The sequence below is a fragment of the Bombyx mori genome, chromosome 7 (assembly GCF_030269925.1).
Source record: "Bombyx mori chromosome 7, ASM3026992v2".
Lineage (NCBI taxonomy): Eukaryota > Metazoa > Arthropoda > Insecta > Lepidoptera > Bombycidae > Bombyx > Bombyx mori.
In genome coordinates this window covers 6,969,377-6,990,256 of record NC_085113.1, presented here as the reverse complement: position 1 = coordinate 6,990,256, position 20,880 = coordinate 6,969,377, and the positions used below count along the sequence as shown (strand labels likewise).

At 38.1% G+C, this 20,880-nt stretch overlaps 1 protein-coding gene and 1 long non-coding RNA gene across 2 annotated transcripts in view; one reads left to right on the top strand and one right to left on the bottom strand.

Annotated features, from left to right (window-relative positions):
* The window catches only part of Cyp314a1 (ecdysone 20-hydroxylase), a 46,996-nt gene extending 31,257 nt beyond the window's left edge, over positions 1–15,739 (bottom strand). Inside the window, 1 exon segment of the mRNA NM_001112748.1 lies at positions 15,660–15,739. Coding sequence (NP_001106219.1) covers positions 15,660–15,710 — 51 coding nt within the window. The 5' untranslated portion in view covers positions 15,711–15,739.
* Positions 15,740–16,940: 1,201 nt separating this feature from the next.
* On the top strand, positions 16,941–18,493 carry LOC119628760 (uncharacterized). The gene is made up of 2 exons (XR_005244908.2): positions 16,941–17,736; positions 18,261–18,493. It is a non-coding gene; the product is annotated as an uncharacterized LOC119628760 (long non-coding RNA).
* Positions 18,494–20,880: the final 2,387 nt, after the last annotated feature.

Sequence of the window (20,880 nt, the reverse complement as noted above, 5' to 3'; positions counted from 1 at the left end):
ATGACCAAATGTGTGTGCGAATATTGTATATACGTATTATATACTCATAGTATATACGTACTTATAGCATGTTCTACGAAATCTGATTTCCAATCGAGGCTGCAGCACTCCGACCCCTTTGTCGAAAAACGGTCCTCGTAGTACGAAAAACTGTATTTTATTTTTTCAACCAGCACTTTTTAAATATCAACCTTTAAGGAATAATGTTTTTAATTTTGAGTTGTATTCAAGCATCCCTTGTCGCATGGGTCGCAATGAAATGTAGACAAAAAAAAACTCTAATAACATATAAATCACTCGCGTGCCTCGTATCTAATGTCGGTAGGAACATTTCCGAAAGAGCCAAAAACAATACACTAGTATGGCACGATAACCCTCATGTCGTGGCCACTGCTAACTACATATCCGACCCAGGCAACGGGGTAAAGCAATGCCGCCGTTGCCCAAAACATGTCTTGTCGGATTCCCGGATCCAATCTCGAAGCTTTTAGGCTCTTCAAGCACCTGTCACCGTCCTCGTGGAACTCGTCGACTTCGACGAAGAGTTCGACGTGTGAACTAACCTATAGACAAAGCCCACTGAGTTTCTGGCCGGTTCTTCTCAGTGGGTCGCTATCCCGATACTGTAGTAGATTCAGCGAAGCACTGCTTTTGCTAGGGCTAATGTTAGCAATTCTCTTTGAGCCCGTGAGTTCACCTACCGGTCCGAGCGAAGTTGAAATAGCCCCTTAGGCTTCCAACGATTAGGTAGGGAAATAAATATACTACTACACAAAGCTTCGACTCAATTGGTAAATGATGCTTCTGTACATATAAATTGAACAATCAATCAAACTAAAACTGATCACGCGCTAAAATTAATATCAACTTTATTTTAAGTTAAATTTTATCGGCCACAAAAGTTTATTACACTTTAAAGGCCTAATTTAAATTTAAATTATCATTAATATCTTGCGAACTCACATACCTAACCATTTATGTTCTAACAAAATTATCATTTTCGTTAATTCGCAATTTAAAAAACAAACTAATAACCTAAAATATATATTTCTACAAACGTACGTAAAATGAATATTGTTCAATAAATAAAAGGTGCAATTCAAAAAGGTAAATAATTTCTATGCATGCCATAGCAGTTAAGAAAACACAAACATTACATCAAGTCTACATTCGTAGCTTGGAACCGACAAATTGGTACCCATAATGATGCTTTCGTGACAGTACGTTATTTTGTCATTTTCTACTCATTAGTGTAGACTGTGCTTTATCTCAGTTATTCAAATAGAGCAAAGGGTTTAATTACAAAAGCTATCGTAACAACCTAATGACCGTCTAGAAATCTGACAATCTACTTTGGTCAAATTCAAAACATTTACTATAGATACAAATGAATTTAGATTAATTAATTAAACATGTTCAAATCTAAGTACAGAGTCCTAATGTAATTAATTGAATGTTGACAGAATCAACGGCAAAATATTTAAGATTTACCTACTTATAAAGATAATTCCCCTAAGTAAACATTTCAATTAATTAACACGAATGCTGCATTGAATTGATTTATTTCCGTCGAATTGCTATTAGCAACTACAATTAACATTAAGCAATAGAAAATAACGAACAACAGACTCAAAAAAACCACTTCATATACGTAATATAGTGCATTTGAATGTTTTAGGGATTAATCGAATGTATTCCAAAACGAAGGAAGAAAGTCGGTTTGGTTGTCTCGCATCTCCAGTATAAAGGACATGCTATTTTGGGATATGCTTTCCAAGGCCGTCTGAACAATGTAGGGACAAAAACTCGATGGTCAAAACGTCTGGCGTTTAAATGAAGGGAAGGGACAAATTAATTTGCTTTATTTATTAATGCCGTGCATTCTAACACCTGTCATCTTAAAGAATTATGGTTTTTGTCTTATATTAATAACATAATACAGGATAGAACAGTCGAGAAATCGGTTTCTGTGGGTTTCTTTAATTATATTTTTTAACTATAATTTTAAATTAAACGATTTGCATTTGTGTTAAATAGTTAATGGCCATCGCATTTCTTCATATCGCAGCTGACAATAAGAGTAGATAATAATTCTAAAAACGAAACTTTTAAGGATGAACTTTTCTCAGACTTTATTTCACGAAAAATAAACTCGCATGAAAAGTATTTTGTAAATTTCATGAAATTTGTTTAATGCACGGATAAATATGTGTAATAAATAACGTAGAGTTAAAATGGTTCATCCATTTTAATGTTGTAGATTATGTATGCTACATTATGACAATGCTAAATTAATGCATTATTCTCAATTGGATTAGATCGATTCGCGTCCGGGTTTTTGGCCTGTATCTAATATTACTATTACAGAAAACCTGTAGTGTACAGAGACCATTCATTCATTTTCTTATTTCAATAGTGACGCATTAGCTGAACAACGTCCCTTTGCCTTTTTTATTTGTTTTTTTTAATGTTTTTTATTAATATATTACCATGCATATAATTGGATTTGCAAATAGCAAAAAAAAACGATTGTTCAAATAATGTGCAATAATTAATGTAACAATTTAAAGAAGTTGGATTATAAAGTAGAGCATAAATATTCTTATCCCATACCTTATAATCTTATATATTTATATATCTTAAAAATGCATATTCCATTTTGTGATTTTATCGCTCACCCAAGCTGCATTAGATATTTTTATTTTTCATTTTAACATAGAGGTCGTTTTAACTTATTAATATGCAGATTCTAAGAACATTAATGTTAATTCTCTGACCCCAAAATGTTCTAAATTTGTAATACGAACGTGTTTTCTTATCGAATAAAAAAAAACGCGTCCAGTTATAATGAAAACTAAATAATTGATTAAATGATATTTTACCATCGAACCTTATTAAACAGTTTACAAAGAAGTAAACCTTGAAATTACTCCATATAGCTGTTTTATCACAGCGCTTATCTGGACTATGTACTTGAGATATGTTGTATTGTAATGAAAAGCTTTTCAGCGGGTTTAAAGTATGAATGAAGGTTTAATGGCGTCTCTGGTTTCAGCTCGTGACATATTATCGATTTATATATAGGTAAGATAGGTCCCAGGGCCGGGAGTGGCGAGGGCAGTGCAATACATTTTACGCCCCGAAGGCCGACCGGTCTCAATCGTCTTGTCGTATCGAATATGTGTCACTATAACACTATACATACGTCTGCTTCCCTACGTGCCACTTCCAGACTGAGACTCGATATTGGAGCAAAAAGGAATACTGTCTCAGTATCATATTTTGTTCATGTTACGCACACATGCCTGACCTACTGCAAGCAGCTGAATGTTGGAACTTTTGAAGGGTGATTTATAGTTGCTGTGCAAAGATTTATATAGTGTCTAATTTTTTGTTTTAAACGTTTTAATGCTCGAGACGAACGACTGCGTTCATGGCGTAATGATTTTAAATGGTTTTTGGAGCCCATAAATAATATAACGCCACCCGTGTCGAGAACGAAGACAAACTGGAAATCGAACAGACAGGATTTTAGTACTTGCGCACATGTGAGCTTACAGTAGTAACCAGTAACTACACTTATAAATCTAGAGAGTTTAATTTTTCACGCGCTGCAACTCAGTATACGTATTTTGTTGGAGAAAAATAAAAATACGTACCAGATAAACATGGAACCTATCAACAAGCGTTGAAACCTAACATTCACGGGTTGATAGGTAAGTTTGCAATCGGAACAACACGTTTGAATGGACACACTTCCTAAGTGGCACTACAGACATTTTATTACACTAAAAGAACTCAACATTAACCATTGATTAAGTTAGATAATAGGCCGTGATTTGCGGAGAGGCGCACGCTCGTCACAAAAAATATTTAATCACCTAGCTCACATGAATACCTAGCTGCTTGCCGACGCGACGCCACTTACAATGTATTTATAAGTGGTGAAAACTTGGACTATAAAGAGTTCGCATGTAGAGCTAGTAAGTACGTAACACGTAAAAAATACATGGTTTTCAACATTAAAACCTAGTGAATTAAAACATTGAAAAGCCTTAAAAGGGTCAAAACCCCCAAGAAGCTGTCAGATAGGTATTAAAATCTTTTTTACTTTCTCATTTATAAAGATATTGAGATGTTCATGAGAAGTAATTATAAAACGATGTTCTCTTCAATTTGTTTATATATAAGTCAAAAATATTCTATACCTACATGGTACGAAAACATCTAGGTTAGGTATAGGTTAGGTTTAAATTTTATCATTATTGTAGTTGTTGAAAGGTGAGTTGTTGAAAGCTGAAAGGTGACAGCAAAGACATCTAAATAATTGTGAACTCGACCTATTCCACGATAAACTAATGGTAAAACAATACAAAAGACTTGACAACAATAATTCGAAATAATCTTGATCAACTTTATGAATGTTTGATTGAACTGGACGTAGGTTTTGTTAAATTCGAAACCTAGCAAAGCATATTGACTAACTATTATAATAACTCAAACCAGTCAAACCAATAAGACGTACTTAGAACTACAAAAGTTACTTTATTTTGTATTGTTGTTTTCACTGGGTTTTTTTATTGCCTTTGTAGGCAGACGAGCATACGGCCCACCTGATGGCGAGTGGTTACCGTCGCCCATGGACTTCAGCAATGCCAGGGGCAGAACCAAGCCGCTGCGTACCGAAGTTATGTAATGAGTACCGCTGTTATGTAATGAGTACTATTAATTCGCTTCACTATGTTAGAATATACACACATACATAGACAAATGTGTCTGTATATAAACCCAAAAAACTCTGTAGCCGCGGATTTTGATATCAGTCATATTACTTACAATACGACCGACGTAACTTGGCGAGTCCGAACTTCGCGCAGAAGGCTGCGCACAAACGTTTTTAAGAACCAAATGGTGGTATGAGCAACGTGCGCGGGGCGGAGGTCTAGGCTAGGGATTGACTCTATGTAAACACAATCGTCCCTTTATTCAATCAAATATCACAATCGATTTTTATCGGTTTGGAATTTATTGATTTTTGTTTATATGAGATAATGAATGAAATAGATTTACAAACATATTGAATGTTGTCGTTAGTAAACGAGACTTCATCTTTAATAAAAAAAAAAAAACTAATAACACTTTATTTTCTTGGTTGAAAGACATGATTTAGTTGAATATCAGTTATTTATCAACAACTACTACAATAGGGACTGTTCGTGAATATTTTAAACCTCCTATAAAATGGAATATAAATATATATTTTTATATAAATTTTAATCAATTTGAAAAAAAATCGATTAAACAACATCCTCAAACACGCATATTGGACATCCCTTTTCTTGACATCGTATAAATTCGGTAATTCTCGGTATGCGGTAATGTGTCTCACTCACACGCTAGCATTAGTGTCGTGTTCGTGTCGCTATCTCTGTCTTGAGTACGGGCGGCTACAAAAGTTTTCATTGATTTGTTATTATTATACTGTTTTTGTTTAGTGCTCAGTTTTTTGTTTAGTTTTAAGATTGTTTGTGTTTAAATTTGTTTTAGTATTGAGTGTCCCTTGGCATTTATACTATTCGTTAACAAAGATGCCACCAAAGCATAATAGTGTTTTAAATCGACGGCCGACAAACATAATTTTTGATTTTTTTTTTAAAAAGAAAAAGAAGAAGGCGTAAAAGATGTTGACAGTTTTATTTAGAGTTGCTAACGATCTGGTGTATCGCAACGCACAGTACAGCGGATCGCAACTGAAGGCAGTGTTCGGGCTTACTTTCGAATTAATTTAATTACGTTATTTTTACCGCTTTCTGTCTTAATTTATTATTTTTTTATTACCTCTCTTTAATTTATTACGTTATTTTTATAGCTTTCTCTCTCATAGTGTTTTGATATTCATTTTATTTGTACTTGGTCCCTGTATATGGAAATTTTAATTCGTATTTTGATTTAAAAAAATGAATGCTAATAATACTTTTTTTTACAAGTGTACATGCGCGAAAGTTGACCTGCGGCTATATTCAGACTCGCCAAGTTACGTCGGTCGTACTGTACGTGACGACTCTACAATTCATTACCATATTAATAGGGTAGTTTTAAACAACCTGTTATAGAGGCCGGAGACATCGCAGAGAAACGATTATATTATATGCGGACGTAAAAATTCCAAACTATCTTTTAGATTGTGTGAACCATTTGTTCCTATAAGACTATAACAAAAGAAACCTATAGGTTGACCTTATCTGTGTCTTTTAAATAGTATTCTTAGCGTCTTTATTACAATATTCATAAAATACTGAAAATATCCAAACAATATGTAATAATTTAATTTAATGCATTTGATATTACAATTGTGTTAATCAAAAAGTAATAATATCACCGAAACGAAAACATTCATAGAAAAGTTTACTTGTGAATAAACAACGTAAGATTACCACACACTCCAGACTCAACGGGGTCGAAATGTGTATATTTATAGACAAACGTTTATCAATCAAATTCCATTACCATTATTACATTTTATTACACAAATTTCAAGACATTTAGATCATTTTCTTTGAGTTTGTGCAGTAGAGTGTTAATGTTAAATGCGTCGGTTCCTATTCTTCTTACAATAGTTTAGGAAAAAGGAAATAACCTTGAACCATCGGCCGAAGTGGACTGGAGTTTTTTTAATTGCCCTTGTTTACCGTCGCCCATGGACTTCAGCATAGCCAGGGGCAGAGCCAAGCCGCTGCCCACCATTAAGTACTCTCCACAAGCCTCGTTTAAAGAAGGACATGTCATAGCGCTCGGAAACACCGTGGAGGGGAGCTCATTCCAAAGCCGGATGGTACGTGGCAAAAATGATCTCTGGAAACGCACTGTGGATGAACGCAGTGGCTCCAAGTAGTATGGAAGAACTCTACTCCGGTGGCGGGCGGTGCGATGGTAAAAACGAGATGATGGAATCATCTCAAACAAGCTGGAGTTAACGACTGTTTGAATACTAATTTAATATCTAGATAAGCCATGCTGAATATTCAACGTCTTGGTCAAGCAGACTCACGCACTTCCATAGCTTAGCGCATTTCTATTACGTAAATCCGAAATCGTGGATTAAAACTATAAGTTTTTTGTGTTTTTTAGCTAATAACGGCACTGATGATCTATTTTTTTTAGAACGTGAAATCATAATTTTTTTAGATTAATAATTTACGAACTAAATACTTTATCTACACCTATCAATTCCAAAGGCGTTTATTTATGACTAGCTTTTGCCCGTGACTTCGTTCGCGTGGAATAATTACTTTGGCATAACGCTACATTTTAGCCGCCTCTCACCACCCAACCCTAATATATAGGTATATGCTGTCGCAGACTTTTTTTAGATCTTTTAAAGGGAACAATTCTCTCATACACTACTTTAGCGAAACTTTAACCATTTCTGCAGCGCACCCAGTGAATGCTCTCAAAAGGGGAAAAAACCCGATTTTGAAACATTCTTTATTGGTGCTCCGCTTGCATTGGTCTTAGCATGATGTGATATAGCCTATAGCCTTCGTCGATAAATGGGCTATCTAACACTGAAACTATTTTTCAAATCGGACCAGTAGTTCATGAGATTAGCGCGTTCAAACAAACAAACTTTTCAGCTTTATAACATTAAAAATAAATAAGAATAGATTTAAAAGAAAAACAGTCTTTGTTTCACGGGTTTCTCTCAACACAGAATCTTTTTTGAACCGTTAGTAGAGTTTATTTGGATATTCTATTAGTATCTGAATTAGCATTTGAAATAATCGATTTTTATTCTTTAATAACGGTAAGGTCATAGTAGCAAATATTGTTGTGTATGGAGAAGTAGATAAGGTATAGAAAATACGACAGTAATTTTTAAAAAGTGTTTTATTTTCCATTGTAATATTGTTTGTCAAATCTTAGCAAGATCTTGATATACGAAAGACATCCGACAAAAAGGTAGACGACGTGGCGTTTTTGTTTGAGTTCAAGGAATTTGACATAACCTGCTTCGTTTGCGATAAACTGTATACACGATACGAATATGTGAAACCATACGATATGTGAAACCATCTGAGTTCGCAAGGTGATAAAATAAATTACAACAGGTGGCGATGAATTATCTATACTAATACTAATACTAACAACAAACAAACAAATCTTTCCTCTTTATAATATTAAAGAGGAAAGATTTGTTTGTTTGTTTGTTTCGAATAGGCTCCGAAACTACTGGACCGATTTGAAAAATTCTTTTTCCATTAGAAGCCGACATTGTCCCTGATGAATATAGGCTACTTTTTTTTTAAAAAAAAAATATTTTATTTTTTTGGTTTCATGTGTGTTTTAATGTTTCCGAAGCAAAGCGAGGGCGGGTCGCTAGTTCCAAAATAAGAGATCATTCAAACAACCCATCGGTTATGCCCTGTTGATATACTAAGAAATATAAAACTTAATCTACTAATACAAAGTGTATTCGCAGACAAGTTCTAATCAGAATAGAATAGTGCTGACCACTTCAAGCCATACCATACATACATGAGCTACAATTATTCAGTAAGAGATCACATCGGAAGCACCTGTGGTAGGACCTCTTTTGAGTCCGCACTGGTAGGTACCAAGACTCCGCCTATTTCTACCGTGAAGCAGCAATGTGTTTCGGTTTGAAGGATGGGGTAGCCGTTGTAACTATACTGAGACCTTAGAACTTATATCTCAAGGTGGGTGGCGCATTTACGTTGTAGATGTCTATTGGCTCCAGTGACCACTGAACACCATGTGGGCTGTGAGCTCGTCCACCCATCTAGGCAATGAAAGCAAAGGCATAGGCGGTGGACATTCACAATATGGTTTCTATTTAAATGCCTAACATTAATTGAGCTCTGATGCTATTGGTCGAATCGGATTAAAATAACAGCTAATCTATACTTCAAACTGAAAAGCCCCATAATGAAGCTGACCCTTGAGAACTCGTGCATTAACGCCTGATACATCAGGTTAAGGTAGCTTAAACTTAAACACTTAAGGTGGTGGTGGCTTAAATTTATTTCTGTATTACAATTTACGATTTCGTTTTATTTTAGATATTTTGGAAAATTATCCGACTTCAATTTTTAATAAATTGACACTAGATCACTTTGAAATACTACTGAAATCAGAATGATTTGTAAAACTACATTTACTGTTTATTTTCTTGCTATTTACTGTCATTATCTATATATTAATACGTGAAGCAAAAACTTTGTATCCCTTTTTACGAAAATTGCGCGGACGGAGGAGTATGAAAATTTCCACACTTATAGAGAATATAGAGAAGAAGTGCACAATGCTAATATTTTTTTTAAATAATGCATAAAAGATACATTAAAACAATAAAGAAAACATTACACACACCACATACCATGTATTTGACGCACACACGCATGCATACTATTTATTGTCAAACTTTTGTTCTTGACGTCTGTGGTCAAATTGAGAATAGATTAAATATTGTTTGTCTTTGTTAATATTTTTCTATAGTGTAGTCTTGGCGAAATTTGTGATTATAGAAGTATAAAATACAATCATAATAGTGTACAAACTTACAATTCCAATCAATTATAGTCGAATTTCGACTACTGCGGGACCTCTAGTATTATTTAATTTCAGTCGTCTGTGCCCACGGAGATTACTATACTTAATATAAAGTATTCAAAACTTTGGAAATAACAAGATGACAATAAAAACGTGAAGTTGAACACTACTAAAATGATTTTTATTCTAGATCTTTATACTAAATAATTATGAGTAAAAGCAGTATGCTAAAATACGTTTGTCGGTATGTGAATCTTTTACACATCAACCAAGTAACGGATAAACTTTTTTTTTTTTTAAAGAGATCATTATGGTCCGAACAGTCACATGGGCCACTTTTTATACCCCAATAAACGGGTTCATTTCGTTATTTTACAATTACATATTCAGTACAAGTAAGCGTTGCTTATCACGATTTTTTTTTCTAACGTTAATAAATAATGACGTTTCATAATTGACCTACTGACACATATCGTATGTTCAAGGGAATGGTTACAAGACTTACAAGAATAAAACGGACGGACGATATTTACCGATTTCGAGAAAACAATTTATTTGTTGTTTTACGACCGTAACATTATCATGCAGCCTTTTAAGCGTCCGTAGTCCAGTAGGTAATACGTCCGGTTTGTTACGGAGCCATTTGATGATTTTTTTTTTTTTTTTTTTTTTTTTTATGATTGAAAGTTTACTGGTGGCCCGAAGGCCTTTCCAGTTTCACCAGGACAGGTGGGCGAGCAAAGGCTCAGCCAAGAGGGGTGGGATTTGCTAACAACTGCCCGAGCGCCTCCGAAGGAGACCTAACAACTCAAGAGCAATTGTTTCGCGAATGAATCTACTACTGGATCGGAATCGCGACCCGCTGAGAAGATCCGGCGAGAAACTCAGCGGGCTGATGCATGGGTTAGGTTGCACGTCGACCTCTTTGTCGAGTTCGACGAGTACGGTTACCGGGGTCCCTAAGCCTGCCCCTAGTATTAGAGCTGAAGGCATCTAATGCAAAGGTTATTGGATCTGATGGATCCGTAAGGACGTGTCTAGGGCGTCGACGGTGACTGGCTCCTGCATGATCAGGATTCGGGGAGTAGTCAGCGGCGGCAACGATAAGGCGATTATCATGACGCATAGCCTTATCGAAGTATCGTTCCGACGCTGACTTCATGTATTTCCGAATTGATTCGAGGCCCAGGTCGTCGTGTAGGTCAACGTTCCTCACGAACCACGGAGCCCCGACAGCTAACCTGCAAAAGCGGGATTGTAGGGATTGGAGGGTGTCTATGTGTGTGCGGGCCGCGTGAGCGAACACCACACTCGCGTAAGTCATGACGGGCCTTATGCAAGTTTTGTAAAGTGTCACCTTGTTCCGAAGGGACATTTTACTCCGCTTACAGATCATGGGGTAGAGTCTACCGAGAATAAACGCGGCACGGTCACGGACTGATTTTATATGCGGGCGGAATGTCATCGATGCATCCAGGGTAACGCCCAGGTACTTGACCTTCCTGGCCCAGGGTATGGGTTGTCTAAAGAGAGTAATCGGGGGTGTGAGATTCCTCCTCCTAATCCGGGAGGAAATCCGTGTGGAGCTTCCCCTCTGAAATAGCACCGCAGTACTTTTCGCTGGGTTGATGTCTATGCGCCATTTTCGGAACCACTGTCCTAGGGCTAGGGCTGCGCTCTGAAGCTTCTTCGCGATTAGGGACTTATTTCTACTAGAATAGTAAACAGTCGTGTCGTCGGCGAATAAAGCTAAATGGGTCGGCGGCGACCGGGGAATATCGTTGACGAATAAGCTAAATAGGAGGGGTGAGAGGACAGAGCCTTGCGGGACTCCAGCTGTGAGAGGTCGTGGGGAGGAGCGGGTTCCCTCGACTCGATATCGAAAAGAGCGGTTCGACAAGAAGTCCCGTATGATGAGCACGAGACTATCCGGCACGCCCATGTTGAATAGTTTGAAAATCAAACCATTGTGCCAGACTTTATCGAACGCTTTTGCGACGTCGAAGAAGAGAGCTCCCGTGTATAACGGTTTTGGTCGATTAAGCCCCACAAGAATGTGCTCCGTGAGGCGGTGCACCTGTTGAACGCATGAGTGATTTGTACGGAATCCGAATTGTTCATCGATAAGAATGCCCTTGGATGAGACGAAGTCTCTGAGGCGTTTGTAGAGCAGACGCTCATACAGTTTGCCTAGAGACATGAGGAGGCTAATCGGGCGGTAGCTCGTCGGATCATTTTTTGGTTTACCGGGTTTATGTATGCCGATAACGTCCGCTTCTTTCCACACCGCGGGAAAGATACAGTTCGCCATAGCGGCATTGAAAATAGATGCCAACATCACGATGAGTTGGACGGGTAGAAGTTTAATAACGCGGTTGGATATACCGTCGGAACCGGGAGCCTTGCGAGGACGTAGGTCTTTGATCAAGTCTTTAACTTCCATCGGGGTGACGGGTGGTAACGCATCAGAGGGTGGCAAGGAGGCTCTGCGTTCTACCTCACTGTCTACTAATTCTACATGAACAGGGTCCACGGATTGAGTGCTGGGCGTGCACTGGGTTTGCAATGTATCGGCCAGCAGCTCTGCTTTTTCGTCATCATCGAACGCCGCGAGTCGGCCTGAGGGGCCTACGAGGGGGGGCATAGTTACTACCGTATCCGATTTGAGAGTACGAGCTAAGCGGTAGTAAGACCTTTGGGAGGGCGCGAGTCCTTCTAAGAAATCAGACCATCTGGCATCTCGGACTTCGGCGATGCGAGACTTTACGTCGCGTTGTAGGGCACGCATTCGAATACGATTTTCCGCGGTAGGATACCTGTCGTAGGCGCGTATCGAGGCGTTCTTAGCTCTAAGAAGTTCCCTAATATCGTCGGACAATTTGAAGCGGTGAAGGAAGTCCTCCGCTACAACTTGTTTCGATGACCTATCTAATGTCGAGGTGATGTGTGACGTTAAGATGTCTATGGCTTCAGCGGTATCCTGAGGAGACGGGATAGAGTCCGGGTTAAACGGGAGCGATGGTGGATCAGATTCAGCCAGGCTGATGCCCAGCGTGTGCCAATCCACCACAGTCCTCGTGACGGGAACGGAATCGGGAGCGCGACCGAGCTTCATAACGACGGGACGGTGGTCTGAATCTAACTCTGAAACTACTTCGATCGAGTGTAAGCGCAGAGTTACGTTTTTTAATAACGCTATGTCGAGTATATCCGGGCGATGCGCGATATTTAGCGGGTAGTGAGTCGGGGTTAGCGGAGCGACGATATCGAAGGCGAGATCATCGACTAACGCGTCAAGCCGCCTGCCATTCGGGGTTGTGGTGTGTGAGTTCCACCTGATGTGTTTACAATTTAGGTCGCCCGCCAGAATGACAGAGCTCCCCATACCGAGCAGCGCCTCGATATCACTGCTTAGAACGATCTTATCCGGTGGAAGATAAACGGACGCGATAACGATCGGCGCGTGTCCCGTCAGTGAGATTCGGCACACTGATGCTTCGATATTAGCGAGCGCGGGAGGATCGAGCGGGACGCAATGCAGGGCTCTTCTATAGTAAATGACGGTACCACCACCACGGGCAGAGAGCCTGTCGTTCCTGACCATGTTATAGTTCGCGATTTTAGGGTCACGGCGCGCGGGCTTAAGTAGGGTCTCCTGCACTAAAAAGATATCAATTTGGTGGTCACGCAAAAAGTCAGAAACCTGATCACGTTGATTTGCGACATTTGATGATACAATGGTATGCGAGGTATGCGAATAGCCCGTTAGACAACTAACGATTAGGTTTTTTTTTTATTGCTTAGTTGGGTGGACGAGCTCACAGCCCACCTGGTGTTAAGTGGTTACCGGAGCCCATAGACATCGACAACGTAAATGCGCCACCCACCTTGAGATATAAGTTCTAAAGTCTCAAGTATAGTTACAACGGCTGCCCCACCCTTCAAACCGAAAGACATTACTGCATCTCGGCGGAAATAGGCAGGGTGGTGGTACCCACCAGCGCGGACTCACAAGAGTTCCTACCACCAGTAATTACGCAAATTATAATTTTGCGGGTTTGATTTTTATTACACGATGTTATTCCTTCACCGTGGAAGTCAATCGTGAACATTTGTTGAGTACGTATTTCATTAGAAAAATTGGTACCCGCCTGAGATTCGAACACCGGTGTATCGCTCAACACGAATACACTGGACGTCTTATCCGTTAGGCCACGACGACTAGGTAGAAAAAAATTGCAATGTTTCTAAAAGCTCTTGCTGAAAATATATTTTTTATGTTTTATTTTGGTGGGTTAGTTTTGCTAGCGTGTGTTTATGATTGACTTCCATGATTAAGGAACAAAGTCGTTCTGTGAGTCCATACGAGTGGGTGGTACCGTATCTGCTATAACATTGTCGTGCGTCCTGTTCCGATGATAGGATGCCTTGTCATGTAATGTTTCAAGGTGAGCCGCCGCGGCTTTCAGGCTGTGACTTCGATGCGGTTTTGGAAATTGTGGAATTTGCACTATAAACCTATCTACACATTACTGTAAATTACTTATGATCATAAAAACTCCAAAAGTTTAACTAAGTACTTAAAATCGTAATAAGATTTTATTAGCCTAAATTATTTTCGATCGCTAGGTCACACAGGCCTTTAAGTTAAAATAAATATCTCTTTCCGTTTCATTTGATACCAGTAAAATATTACGGCCTTTATTTAATGCCTTAAAGCAACCTTAATTTTAATGTTAGGTAAGTCGAATAAAACGATTATTATTCCATTTAAGTTAATATAATAAATATTTTATTACATTTTTTATAAATATGTATGCATATTTTTTAAATATATTATTTTTATAGCCTTTGTAGGCAGACAAGTATATGGTCCATCTGATGGTGGGTGGTTAACTTTGCTCATGGGCGTCAGCTATGCCAGGGGCTTAGCAAGTCACTGCCTAATTTTATTTTAACATATAAAGTAAAAAGGAATAAAAGTTGTCGGGATCTGTGTAAATTTTCACACAGCAAAAGCTTCAAAAACTTAACTATTCAATCAAGACTTCAGTTACGATTGAACTATTTAGTTTACAAGTTGAATTATACAACACTATTCTCATTTATTCTCTCAACTTATATTGAATTCTAGTAAAAGTTAATTCTTATTACTTTTTATTATTTTTATTACCTCAAAAACTCTCGTTACATTTCCAGTCGAACTTCACGAGACTATACTAACGAATAGGTCAAATTGTTCGAACAACAAGTTAAAATATTTATTATACAGCTTACGTCCATAAAAAGTTATAAAATAATCAGTTTACAAGTTAACATCTCCAAAACACGCGAGGCAAACCGTAGAGCGCTTCGTAATTCGCAAGAAAAATGTCTGAATTATGTATGTATTACATTTTCTCTACCGACCGTCACAATATTTTGTATTTAACTGTGGCGTTATGTAATTTGAAGTTAAAAATATTATATCTCCTTTATTAGGTACATTTCTCACTATATAAATTAAACACGAGAAATTAGTAAGAATTTTAAATATCAATAAATTGTATCACCGCTTAAAACTGCTTCTCTTTCCGAAATAAACAGGTAATCTTAATAGTGAACTTCGATAACTGTTTTACTATACCTACATAAATGTGACTTATCATTTGTTTGTTTTCGCTGAACATATACAATAATATTAAATGTATTTTTAAATGATTTAACTTTAGATTAAACGTATACGTAAATTTAGATTAATTCGTTTCGCTCAATAATTTTTTTTTATTGTGGATTCTGCACTAATGTTCACGCAACCTATGCCAATTTAAAAACCAAAATTGATTTAAAATTAATAGTAACAAAAAAATTTTATGGTTAGCTTTTTAGTAAATACTCTGAACCGAATGTACTATTTCATATAAAATAATTAAATTACTATTGAATAGTTCACAATTTGAAATTAATTTCAATTTAAGTATTATTATCACTACAATTCTATTCAAGCATATTTCTAATAAAAGTGATCACTAAACATTAAATAATTTATCATCAAATAAACAAATACAGTAAGAAATTGCATAAAAAAAATATATAAAAAAAAAACTTACCCAAAAGCTCTCGACATAGTGCGAAAATAGGAAAACTCCCGGAAGAGACATGATAATCAGTTTGAGTTCACAACAAGACTGAGAGTGGGAAGACAACGAGTTTTTTATTTATACACTTTTTGTTTACTAACATCACATAGGAATTCCTTTATCTGAGTCGATTGTTGGTGATGCGAGGTCGCGGCGGGAGTAGAGCAGGCGCGCGCGGGGCTCTGCTCCACCGACTGAGGACCAGCCACACGTTGCGCCCCTATATACCTACATACTTCTTGTTTTGCCTGAATGCTTGATTTCACGCTCTATATCCAAGAATTAATAAATACGAATCGGATATCGTCCGCGGGCGCGTTGCATCGTTGTAAACTCTATCCAACATTTTGATCGTCCGGCTTTCTTGCGAACGACACTCGATCGACTTTAATTACGCCGTCTATTATCTTGGTTACCAGAAATCAACAGACAAACTAAACAGGATATACGTCCAACATTGTCACCTTGGGTTACGGCAACTAATCGGAAAGCCAATAAAGTTTGTGGGTTTTAGATACTGAAACAAAATAACTGAAATTGAACGTACGTAAAGTTAAAGGGCTATAACAAGTTTAGCAATATTATTAACAGGCGAAACTGCTTCAATGCTGATAACATTCCATAAGGTGCCATTTCAGCGGAGTTTAGTGATTCGGCACACTTAGAATCGACGTATTGGGATCTGGTACCAAAGAATGTTCTATTAATCTATGAAATATTTTATATATTTCTGTTATATAATTACAAAATCTAAGTAAGTAATAAATACATAGTTATAAAATAAACGGTATATTGTACGAAAATCAAACTAAATTAGAAATTTCAACTTTTACTGATATTTTATGGTATTTATCACCAAAACTAATCGGTCGAGAGCAAGATAGCAAGCCGAGCAATAAGAATACGTGGTAAATAGTATAATATACATTCTACTATTGTTTACAGAAACATTAAATTCAAAATAAAACGACTTTTTTTTTGTCTTACCTAAGCTGATAGCCTTGAGAGGCTATTTCAGCGTAACTTTAGCTAGTAGGTGAACTCACGGGGCTCAAGCCGGAGTGATGCTAACACTGACCTTAGCAAGAGCAGTGCTTTGTAGAATCTACCACCGGAGTGGAAACGCGACTCACTGAGAAGATCCGGCGAGAAACTCAGTGGGCTGTGTCTATGGGTTAATTCGCTTGTCGAGCCCTTCGTCGCAAGCGACGGGTTCGACCAGAACGGTAACCGTTGCTCGTGGTACCTAAAAGCACCGTTAATGGATCGGGAGGATCCGTAATGACGTGTTTTTGGTGACGTGACTGTTTACCATTCGATCTACAGGATCGGGTATGGAACAAATCAAATCAAATCAAAAACCAACCAACCAACAAACCTTAACACGTTCACTGCGGAACAGGCCCAAATCAGCCTGCCGCGGAATTTCACCTGGTGCGGACGAAGAAAACTATGTCCCTCTCGCTGGTGCGGAACGATTATCTCAGGTGTTTGTAAAGGTACGACAAAGACAAATATATATTTGAGATTGTGGTCAAAAGTATAGGTGTTCCCTATAAAAACATCACGGCAGGCCTTTATCGGCCTATCACGCACTGACGGTAAAAAATATCAACTCGGTGCGGGAGGAGGCCTATTGTGGCCCGCCGTCCCAACAGGCTGTTGGCGGCCCGATACCGCACAGAGCGCCCGCCTCGCCAGTTAGTGTTGGGCAAGCTATCGGAACTGACGTACGTCACGTTTTTTTTATTCCTTAAAATTAAAGGCACGATGTCAGGCAACAAAAGAAAGATAAATATTTTGGAAAATAAATTAATTTGCGGCGCAGATAGTGATAGTGACAGCAGTCAGGAGATATTTTCCTTGAAAATGAGAAGAAGGTTTCAAAGAAAGAATTTACAGAAGCATTAATACAATCAATTACTGGAAAAAAGATATGCCCTGATAGTAAGTATAACGACGTGCAACATAACTGTAACCATCTTTAGACCTATGTTGAAGGTGATTCCTTCTGTTTCGTGTTGACGACGTTCTACCTCTGCAACAGGTAACTATTGTCATTATTTTTTACACATTACGAGTGCTTAGGTGGCTGTGTATGGTCTTCGAGCATGAGCTTTGGTTTGACTCCGTTTATTTTTCTGCGAGCAATGTATGGCGTTTATTGCACTACTCCTTGTATTAAGGTATGTTATGACACTCTGTTTACTTACTCAATAACACATGAGTTGTTGTTTCGGGTCAGAAGGCTGCATTTAACATGAAAATAACGCTTCAAGTCTACTATATAAAGCCCTGTATTATATGTACATATTTTGTTTTCACAAGCTTAACAAATAGAGTGGTCTGAAAATTGCAGAAAACAAAGTTGTATCACCTTATCTTGTAGCATGTTGTGTTTAATTTTACCCATCAAAGTGTGCACTTTGGCAACGCATGGTGATGAGATTTGACTATTTCAAGACATATGTTAACTTTTTCATTTTATTTGAGAATCTATTTAATACACAGAGAGCCCTGTAGTCAAATTCATAAGGTAAATGAATCACAGAATTTAAAAAATCATTTCAGGAAATCAAGTAACACCTACGGCCGATCATATCCTTGAGATGAGCGGTAAACGGCGAAATTGTGTAGGGTGCTATGAAAAACTGCGGGAAACCATGAAGAGTTCCGAGGTGAAAAGGAAAGTAAAAAAAATTAAAACATACTGCAGAATGTGCAAGCAAAATCTTTGTGCGAAATGTTTTAAAGACAGCCATTAATAAATAATTAAATAAACAATTTTTATTTCTTTACTTTAATTCTGTTTTATTTTCGATATCCCCTTATTTTTGTCTTTCCCATCACTACTAAAAATACTTTCTAGTGCGGTTCTGGTCGATATCGACCCGCCACTTTCCCTGGTTTATTTCTCATTTTCTGTTCGGCAGATCCCGGGGCGAATCAAATCTAAAGAAGTTGGGTTCAAGGTTTTTCCAACAGTCCAAAAACTGTTCACCTACATTATGTTTTCGCAAAATTATAGCAATTTAATCTAACCTTGTGCTGACGTGTCGAAAAAGACCTACCACGCACTGGCGGAAAAATCATTGGGGGCACAATTTGGCCCGCCGCCGCACCAGACAAAGGTTTAAGATTTTACTTGCCGCAGCGAACGTGTTAATTAATATTAAATGCGTTAATGACCACTGGACTACCAACCACCTTCACCATGAGACATCAAGCCTTGGGTCAAAGATTATAATGCAAACCCTGCAAATTTCATCCTGAAGTGTTTTTATTAAAACCGGTGTCCTTGGCATTACATGAAATAATTGACAAGTACATGGCAGTACGTGACAGTAACAATTGATTTTAATTACTAAATCACGATAGAAATGGGTGTAAGTCAGGCGGCGGCTCTTCAGGCGCTGGTATAAATTGAAACCAAAGCCTTAGAACTGATTCAGTTTATCGATACTGTGACGAAGAGGAATGAGCCATTCTGTCCATGCTGTTACTGTTGCGTACTTTATGTATGAAGAGGTTACCACATTGTCTGCTCATAATTTCAAAAATATCTTTGCAAGGAAACTGGAACAGTTAGTGATGGACTCAAGCCTGAAAACAAAAGATACTTTTGAACACCCACACACCCTTAATATTAATTATAATTTTTTTTTTTCCTACTTAAGCTGATAGTCTTGAGAGGCTATTTCAGCGGAACCTTAACTAGTAGGTGAGCTCACGGGGCTCAAACCTGACGACGTTGCTAACACGAACCCTAGCAAGAGCCGTGCTTCGCAGAATCTACCAGCGGATCGGAAACGCGACCCACTGAGAAGATCCAACGAGAAAACCAGTGGGCTGTGTCTGAGGGTTAATTTACTTGTCGAGCCCTTCGTCGCAAGCGACGGGTTCGACGAGAACGGTGACCGGAGTTATAATCAAAGTATTATGCTATGTTGGAAACCCAACAAAATGGTATAAAACCTTTTTTATTGTTGTCGTTGTGGTTTTTGACATTACATTTGAATTTTGCATTTTAGAATGTCTTAGTTTTGTAAATTCTCTTTCATCCGTGCTATTGTACGCGATTTATAAAATTTCTAAAATATACAAATTTTATACGTACAATCCTCGCGAGTTTATTTATCAAGTTCCTTGCTAAACCTAATAATACAGTCCACTACATGCTATACTATGGACGCATGTTAGAGCGACATATGTATGTATTACCAAATTTGAATGGTCGAATGGTTATTACTAATATATTTCCGTAAACCAAGAAGTATTTTTACTCTAAATATCTTTTCAATCGCAAATTCTGTCTGCCTTTCCCTATAATATCTCCATAAAGTGGCTTTTGATGTGGCGTACTGTGAAACCTTAGATATAGGATAGAACAAACTTATTTCTGTCGCGACTTATTTGTGCATTCCGGTCTGAACAATAGGATGAGTGCATTAAAATATTATGGAGATTTCTATCTTATCTCTTCCTCATCTACCTTATCTCAAAGTGGTTAGCACTATTTTTTTGTGATATCAGTGAGCTCCAATAGCCACTAACTACTAGGTGGATTATGTGACTAACTAATAGAAAAAGAAGTAACGTCCGTACTATCTCGCTAGCCAGAAAAAATGAATATTTCGATACTCATAATATTGACTGTTTTTTTCTGGTGGTAGAGCGTCATTGGGGTCAGCGCTGATAGCACCTATTTCTGCCGTAAAGCAGTTCGAAGGGTGACGCAGCCGTTATACTATAGAATTCAGACTTAAAACTCATTACTCAAGGTTGGTGGTGGCATTTCTGTTGCTGATGTCTATGGGATCTAGTAGCTATTTAACATCAGCGAGGCCGTGTGCTCATTCAGCAAAAAAATTACCATCATCATCATCAGCCTTTATCTGCCCACTGCTGAACATAGGCCTTCCCCAATGCCTTCCACAGAATGCGGTCCTCCGTCTTCCGCATCCAACGACTTCCCGCCGTGCGCACTAAGTTGTCGGTCCACCTGGTTGGAGGACGCCCTAAGCTCCTGGTACCCGTGGCCTCCATTCGAGGACTTTCCTCCCCCACCTAGCGTCGTTAGCTCGACAGACGTGTCCGGCCCATTGCCACTTTAGCCTGCTAACTTTGAGAGGTATGTCGTCGATTTTGGTTCTCCGTCGAATTTCTTCGTTCCAGATTTTGTCCCTTAGAG